The sequence below is a fragment of the Vigna angularis genome, chromosome 8 (genome assembly GCF_016808095.1).
Source record: "Vigna angularis cultivar LongXiaoDou No.4 chromosome 8, ASM1680809v1, whole genome shotgun sequence".
Lineage (NCBI taxonomy): Eukaryota > Viridiplantae > Streptophyta > Magnoliopsida > Fabales > Fabaceae > Vigna > Vigna angularis.
Genome location: NC_068977.1, coordinates 13,455,904 through 13,464,307, shown reverse-complemented (window position 1 = coordinate 13,464,307; position 8,404 = coordinate 13,455,904). Strand labels below are relative to the sequence as shown.

Below are 8,404 nucleotides of genomic sequence, written 5' to 3'. Positions count from 1 at the left end.
AAAAGAGATATTTTTAAAGAAATATTTGACTAATTCTCTTCAAAGGAATATTTTTCCGGCCGGCTAAAATCAGATTCTATTCCATCGTGAAAACTGATGCCAGCCGTTAGATTCTACGCTCTCTTCGACCTTCTGACTCGATTTAAGGTGGTTTGGCTCCAGTAACCATGGTTGTGTTGTCTTCAGCCCCAACCAATAGGGTTTTAGGATGCTAACTCAGTTTCAACTTGAACAATGTGACCAAGTAAAAATCAAATGGATTGCTTCTTTTTTCCTCTTCTAAGCTTCGGTTACTGTTAGGTCTACCTAGTAAAATTGCAATTACTGTTCTAGATTATCAAATCTATTCACTTTTCTTTTACATTTCCCTTTTAACATTTTTTTTATCTCAGGTAATCGTCGTCGTTTTATTAGTAGACCATAATTTCCCGTTTTTATTTTTCCCCGTCATTTTATTTTTCATTTTTTCTCCTTATTTTCCTAAGAAAGCTTCTGCCTTTTCGTACTCCTTCCTCTGATCCTTGCCGGGAAATGTAAAAAGTTTTCGTTTCTGTGCATTCCCTTTTTCTTTTTTGAGTCAATACTATTTGGATTTGAAGTATTTATTTTGTTTTAATAATCAGTCTTATTTAGGTCCAAACCACTTTTTTTGGGGTGGGGGTTTGTATTTTTTTGGAAACTGAAAAGAGTTCCATGGTGAGATCATGGTTATGTATTGAAAATAGAAACTTCAAATTTTCGAGTAATTAGGTTTCTGCAAGCGTTTTTCTCTTTGACCGTTTTGTAAGAGGGTGAAGATTCTCTGGTAGACTTGGAGGAAATTGATTACGTAGCCTTAGAAAGAGAGAGAGAGAGAGGGAGACATGAATTGTTTTCCAGATGAGGTGATTGAGCAAATATTTGGCTATGTGACTTCACAGAGAGACAGGAATGCCTTGTCTCTGGTGTGCAAGAACTGGCACAAATTAGAGAGATGCAGTAGGAAGAGTGTGTTCATAGGGAATTGTTACTCCATTAGTCCTGAGAGAGTGATAGAAAGGTTTCCTGAGCTAAAGTCCTTAAATTTAAAGGGAAAACCTCATTTTGCAGATTTTAATTTGGTTCCTCACGGTTGGGGTGGTTTTGTGTATCCTTGGATTGAAGCACTGGTCAAGAGCAGGGTTGATTTGGAGGAGCTTAGGCTGAAGAGGATGGTGGTTACAGATGAGGGCTTGGATCTACTTTCCCGTTCTTTCATGAATTTCAAGTCTCTGGTTCTTATTAGTTGTGAAGGGTTCACCACCACTGGCCTCGCAACTATAGCTGCAAATTGTAGGTAAGATGAGTAACCTGTGTTGCATATTTTGCTGCTGCTTTCATGAAACCATCATGAATTTGTGTGTATATTGGAGTGTTGCTTGTCAATGTGTTCACGTGCTTTAGTTTCCGTGTGGGTTTGTTTAAGTGTTGGAAGAGAACTAATTGAGAACAACTAGTTACTAATTTTTATTTTGTGTCACCCATGTTTTGATTTATTAGCTAATTGTTGACTTGCATTGTATGTGACTAATGATTGTAGAGAGGAGTTCAGTTGCTTTGAGCATTACGTGTTACCAGTTTGGGCTATTGTTTTCTATCCGATACGAGATTATTGATCTGTCTTTCTGCATATAAGTCATGTGACATGTCACATGATGGTGTTAAGAGTCTCGTGTTTTATTGTGCTTTAAGTTCATTAAATTATCAATTTTGAATTTCTTAAGAAGGAAAATTTTAAATTTAATTTAATTTCACAAAATTGGCTTCTAAGATGAGATTGACCATTATAATTTAGTCACATTTATAGTCGATATGTATTATAATTTAGTCATATTTATAGTCTATATGAGATTTTTAATACAATTCTTCACACCAAGGACTTAACATCTCAAGCATGAAACTAGGAGAAAGCTATAATAGTAGGTGACAATAATTTCAACAAATCTGACAATGACAGATATTCTATAGTTCTGATGTCATTAAAAAATTAAATTAAAGTGTAACTCAAATTTTATAAAATTGATTTTTGAGGTGAGGTTTACATTTATTTATATATTATAATTTTGTCATATGTATAATAATGTGGAATCTCTAACAGAATTGTTTGTGATTATGTTCTTGTTAGGTTCCTTTATTCAGGGAACCTAAACAATAGCTTCTCTGCTCACTCACACACTCCACAATGGAAGATATAAAGTATGTATAAGTATTTTATTCAATCTGTAGTGTAAAGAAAGAAGAAAATACAAGTAAATGTTCCCCAAGGAAGCCTCCCTTCTTCCACTGGCCAAGAGGTCCAGTCTAAACCCTAAAAAAATTCTTTGATAAACCCTCTCCCCTTATTCTGTAATTATTTATACTCTCTCTCTCTACTAACAACTAACCAACTTTCCCGCCACCAACTTTCCTCCTAACATAAATTCTCCACCTTTCGGTATTAGCAACTTAATACCGTTCGGTCCTTCACTCCCTTCTCTCCTACATTGTCCGTTCGGTGTTAACCACATTACCGTTCGGCTATTACTTCCACATTACCGTTCGGTCAAAGAACACTAATACAAATCGCCTCAGCAAAGGTCTTAAAACAAAGTTTATCATGTCTTGGAAAGTGGCTGGAGCATTTGTTAGCCCAAAAGGCATAACTAGAAATTCGTAATGCCCTTGGTAAGTCCTAAAGGTAGTTTTATGAACATCTTCACTCCTCATCCTAATCTGATGATATCCAACCTTTAGATCCACTTTTGAAAAGTAAGATGCTCCTTGAAGTTCATCCAGCAGCTCCTCAATAACTGGTATAGGATATTTATCAGCCACAGTTACTCTATTTAGTGTCCTGTAGTCTACACAAAACCTCCAACTTCCATCCTTCTTCTTCACCAAAATTACAGGACTAGAGTAAGGACTATTACTGGGCCGAATAATACCCATATGAAGCATCTCTTCAACTTGCCTCTCAATTTCTGCCTTCATCCCATGAGGATAGCGATATGGCCTTACATTTACAGGTTCAATACCCTCTTTCAAAGGGATTCTATGATCAACTCGCCTTTTTGGTGGCAGACCTTGAGGATCTCGGAATATTCCCTCAAAATCACTTAATATTCTTCTCAGCCCGACCTCTTCATTATGAGTTATGTAACTCTCCTCTGCCTCATCTTTCATCAACTCAGTTTGACTCAAACTCCAAACTAAAGTCATTATTTCGATCCCCTTTTCTTTTAATAGAATTTCTGGAGTTATCACTCGTCGCGTTAGGGTAGGATCCCCCTTTATTTCCACCTCCTTCCCTTCATGCTCCCCTTTCATAATGAGCTGTCCCCAGTCCACTTTAATCTCTCCCAACGAAGCCAACCAAGTTACTCCTAATATTACATCCACTCCACCCAACTCAAAGAGATACAGCTTATCTCTGACTTCCAGACCTTCAAGCGTCACTGGAACTCCCAAACAACACCCTCGGGCCACCTTCTTCTGCCCATCTCCCAAGCACACTTTATAAGGAGGTGTATCGATGCTTTCCAACCCCAATTCCTCCACAATCTGGTGGCTATAAAGCTGTGACTCGCTCTGCTATCAATTAATAACAAAACCTTCCTTCCTTGTACCCAACCTTGTAACTTCATAGTATTCGATTGTGTCAATCCTTTGACAGAGAAAACCGACAACTCCATATTTGTTTGCTCCAATTTGATCTCCTCTTCCACCTCTTCTCCTTCATCTTCTTCCGCCAGAATCATCACCCTCATACTCCTTTCAGCACACCTATGGCCCGGGATGTAAGGGCCTCTGCAATGGAAGCAACGCCCTTCTTTGCGCCTCTTAATGTATTCGGGGGTAAGGCAAGGTCGTTACTCCTCTTCCTTGAGCATTCCCTCCTCCGCTATTGCCTGCTCGGGAGACTAAATTGCTGGAAACGCCTTCTTTCTTCATTCATGACCCACCACCGGCGTTCACCGACCCCTTCGTCGACCCGCCATAGGTTTCCGTCCTCGCGACAGTACCTGAACTCGGGCCATATCTTCCCCAAGTAGTCCCTCCTTTTCCTCCCGTTCCGTTATTACCTCGCGATACAGATCCCGCTTGCTTGACATCGCGAGCTCGCTCCATCGCTGTCAACAGATCGCGTGGATCGTGCGGCCTCACTAGATTTCTCAGTCCTTCCTGCAACCCAACAAAAAAATATCCCAATAATTGTTCCTCCTTTACTCCAACTGCTTGTGCCACCAGGAATTCGAACTCCTGTATATATTCGTCAACATTTCCCCTTTGTCGCACGACGACCATTTTCTCATAAACGGAACCCCTATTTAATCCCCCAAACCTCCGCGTTAAGGCGGCAGTGAACATGCTCCAAGTTGGGTGTCTAGTCTTCTTCCGCTAGAAGCGGAACCAATAACTAGCGCCTCGCTCCATACAGATGTATACCAACTTCATCTTCTCCCTCTCCGTTATGTTCTGGAGATCAAAAAATTTCTCGGCCTTCGCTATCCAGCCCATGGGATCCGTTCCTTCGAACGTTGGTAGTTCAATGCGCTTCATCCAGCTTCGTTGCACGTCTCCTCCGTCATCTTCCACTTCGTCCTCCGAACTTTTTAGTGGTCGTTGTTCACGTTCATCATTGATGGAATCGTGACTTCCTTCGGAACAACGATCATGGTTCCTGGAACGTCGTTCTGAGGTTCGCTGAAACGAGAGAGTCATCGCTCGCATTCCCGCCTTCAATTCCTCCAAAGTCGACTCTATCGCCACAAACCGTCCCTCTATCCTTCCTTCTAGTGCGTTTAGTTTCCCCTCCATTCTTCTTTGCTACCATTCCTCCTGGCTCGCTCCTCTTCCCTCCGAAACAGATCCAGCAGGTCGGACCAATCTGTTAGGTTCCTTTATTTAGGGAACCTAAACAATAGCTTCTCTGCTCACTCACACACTCCACAATGGAAGATATAAAGTATGTATAAGTATTTTATTCAATCTGTAGTGTAAAGAAAGAAGAAAATACAAGTAAATGTTCCCCAAGGAAGCCTCCCTTCCTCCACTGGCCAAGAGGTCCAGTCTAAACCCTAAACAAATTCTCTGATAAACCCTCTCCCCTTATTCTGTAATTATTTATACTCTCTCTCTCTGCTAACAACTAACCAACTTTCCCGCCACCGACTTTCCTCCTAACATAAATTCTCCACCGTTCGGTATTAGCAACTTAATACCGTTCGGTCCTTCACTCCCTCCTCTCCTGCATCGTCCGTTCGGTGTTAACCGCATTATCGTTCGGATATTACTTCCACATGACCGTTCGGTCCTCCTCTATCATTCTCGTTCGGCCCTCCTCTAACATTACCGTTCGGTCCTCCTTTGTCAATAACATTACCGTTCGGCCATCCTCTTTTATTCCTCCTCTCATATACCTTTAGCTTTCTAACAGTTCTTCCTCTAGGTGAAATAAATACTTGCATTCCCTTGAATAGTTATATTTTACTTGGCAAAGCTGAGATAGAGATGAACATTGAACATTGTTCGAAAATGTATTCTTCTGATTGGCCTGTGTGTAGTCTGGCATGTGGTCTTCACTCCTCAATTCTATTATAAATGTAGGTTCCTCAGGGAGCTGGATTTGCAGGAAAATGAAGTTGAACACAGAGGGCAGTGGCTAAACTGCTTTCCTGATTGCTGTACAACACTTGTATCTCTTAATTTTGCCTGCCTTAAAGGAGAGATTAATCTGGGGGCTCTTGAGAGACTTGTGGCCAGATCTCCTAACCTTAAAAGCTTAAGGTTAAACCATACCGTGCCCCTCACTGCACTCCAAAGGATATTGATGCAAGCACCTCAACTAGTGGACTTGGGTATTGGGTCATTTGTCCATGATCCACATTCTGATGTCTGCACTAGGCTGAAGAACACCATTAAAAAGTGCAAGTCAATGACCAGTTTGTCAGGATTTTTTGAAGTTCTTCCTGGCTGCCTTAGAACTATATATCCTGTTTGCATGAACCTAACAGCCTTGAACCTGAGCTATGCAGCAGGGATTCATTGCAGAGACCTAATAAAACTAATTTGCTTCTGTGGGAAACTTCAGCGTTTATGGGTAAATAATATATATATACCTAAGTCTATTCTTTTCATACACGTTCTTATGTTGGTGAATATCAATACACTGTATGCTGGTGCAGATAATGGATTACATTGGAGACTATGGGCTAGGTGTTGTGGCTTCCGCATGCAAAGATTTGCAAGAACTAAGGGTTTTTCCATCCGTTCTCATTGGTTTAAATGGCCCAGCAGGAGTCTCAGAGAAAGGACTTGTTGCCATCTCCAGGGGTTGCTCTAAGCTTCACTCATTGCTGTACTTCTGTCAGCAGATGACAAACGCTGCCCTCATAACTGTGGCTAAAAACTGCCCAAATTTCGTCCGCTTTAGATTGTGCATCCTTGATCCAACAAAACCTGACCCTGATACAATGCAGCCGCTCGATGAAGGTTTTGGTGCAATTGTGCAGTCTTGCAAGCAACTCCGGCGGTTGTCACTATCCGGCTGGTTGACCGATCAGGTTTTCCTTTACATTGGGGTGTATGCTGAGCAGCTTGAGATGCTGTCAATTGCCTTTGCTGGAGAAAGTGACAAGGGAATGATGTATGTGTTGAATGGATGCAAGAAACTACGCAAGCTTGAGATACGAGATAGCCCTTTTGGTGACTCGGCTCTTCTGTCGGACATAGGGAAGTATGAAACTATGCGGTCGCTGTGGATGTCGTCCTGTGATGTCACCATTGGAGCTTGCAAGGCACTAGCTGAGAAGATGCAAAGGCTAAATGTGGAGATATTTAATGAAAATGAGAAGGTAGATTCCAATGTGGAAGATGGTCAGAAAGTACAGAAGATGTACTTGTACAGAACATTGGCTGGGAAAAGGAACGATGCACCAGAACATGTGTGGACTCTGTAGGTGTGCATTTTGGCTATTTAGGTTCTTATTGAGCTGTTTCACTAGACTGAGTTTACTGTTAATGGAACTTTAGTTGGTGGTCACTGATTTGTTAATCCTTGCTTGTACATAGTTTATTGACATCCAATTATAAATTATAAGACCACAACTTTTAATAAGATAATAATCAATGTGTGTGGCAAAGTTATTCCAATTAAATTTTAATACACATGTATGATAGGACAGTTTTGATTGTAGTCTTTTTAAAAATATCTATTTTTTATTCTTCTAATATTATTATTATTTTTCTAGTTTTATAAGGTAAATATGTTTTTAGTGAAAGGTCAAATAATAATCTCAAGTGATAATTGAAGGGAATAATGGAACTTGAGTATTATTATTTTTAGTACAATAAAAAAATGTTACAAATTTTAGTATAAAAGCTTTAATTTTATTATTATTTTATTAATTTTGTTAATAGTTGAAATAATTTAGTACGTGATTGATATTTTATAATGGTCAAGTAGTTTATTGAAAAATAGTTAAAAAATTAATCTTCAATGTGCTTTTGTAAATTTAAAATCTGTAATAGTTTATTTGTTAATTACATATTGATGTTATCTTTCGCTTTAAACCTCATGATGATTGCTAAAGAATACATACGAAGTTCAAACAGAATTAACGAGATTATAAGAATTTTCACTAAAACTGTTATTTTTTAGTATATTAAAATAAAATATTTAATATATGTTGAAGTAAACTAATTATTTATCCATTGTAAAAAAAATTTCTTGTTTATTTATTTTAAATTAATATTATGAATTTTGAAGAGATTTGAAATTGACAGTTATGGATAATAACACATTTTACCGTAACTATACATTTAATAAGAACTAAAAAAGCGGTATATAATATTTCAGAGTAATAAAAAGAAAAAAAAATTATGAAGACCTTTCCCATGCTTCATAAAAGTCTTTATCTGGCTCTTGGGAAATGGTTATTATGGTAGTCTTAACACTTATGTATTTGGATGGTGAGAAGAATATAGCCTAAAATTTTCTTTCCATATTTTCTCACCTCATTAAGTAAGTTTTGATTTGGGTGAGATTGTATCCAAATTTTGACCCTCTTGTAAGAGAAAATGGAAACAACCTTAGATAAACAACCTCTTCATCGTTAGAGTTTGTTTCAAGAGTTCCACACAGTTCATAAAATGTGACCAAGTGATTGAATGGATTCTCTTAATCAAGTAGCAAATTGATTTGTTGTGATTAGTAAGACAAGTTTCATCTCTACCCTTTTGTAGGTCTAACTATGCTTGGGAAGTGGTGTGACCCTTGTTGAGTGTTCTCCAAATAATCTTCTCTGATTGTTCAATGCACTCAAACAGACTTTCATATCAGAATTTGCTTCCAAATCAAAATTTGTGTTCACGGCTTCGGTCTGCGGCTGCAAGGGTGGCATTAAAG

The 8,404-nt window shown here is 38.9% G+C and overlaps 1 protein-coding gene across 2 annotated transcripts; it reads left to right on the top strand.

The window, feature by feature from the left end:
- The first annotated feature begins 264 nt into the window (after positions 1-264).
- LOC108345808 (protein AUXIN SIGNALING F-BOX 2) lies at positions 265-7,039 on the top strand. 2 transcript variants are annotated; one of them, XM_017584575.2, is made up of 4 exons: positions 267-533; positions 1,090-1,315; positions 5,605-6,097; positions 6,183-7,039. In XM_017584575.2, the coding sequence occupies exons 2-4, from the start codon at positions 1,191-1,193 to the stop codon at positions 6,954-6,956; spliced, it is 1,392 nt and encodes a 463-aa protein (XP_017440064.1). In that variant the 5' UTR covers positions 267-533; positions 1,090-1,190; the 3' UTR covers positions 6,957-7,039. The 2 variants fall into 2 exon arrangements, with proteins under 2 accessions (XP_017440063.2, XP_017440064.1); XM_017584574.2 differs by having other exon boundaries at positions 265-1,315.
- The last annotated feature ends 1,365 nt before the right edge of the window (positions 7,040-8,404 follow it).

Coding starts and splice junctions, on each gene's coding strand:
- LOC108345808 (XM_017584574.2), top strand. CDS start 864: ATGAATTGTTTTCCAGATGAGGTGATTGAGCAAATATTTGGCTATGTG. Junction 1,316..5,604: donor ACTATAGCTGCAAATTGTAG/GTAAGATGAGTA, acceptor TTATAAATGTAG/GTTCCTCAGGGAGCTGGATT. Junction 6,098..6,182: donor GGAAACTTCAGCGTTTATGG/GTAAATAATATA, acceptor ATGCTGGTGCAG/ATAATGGATTACATTGGAGA.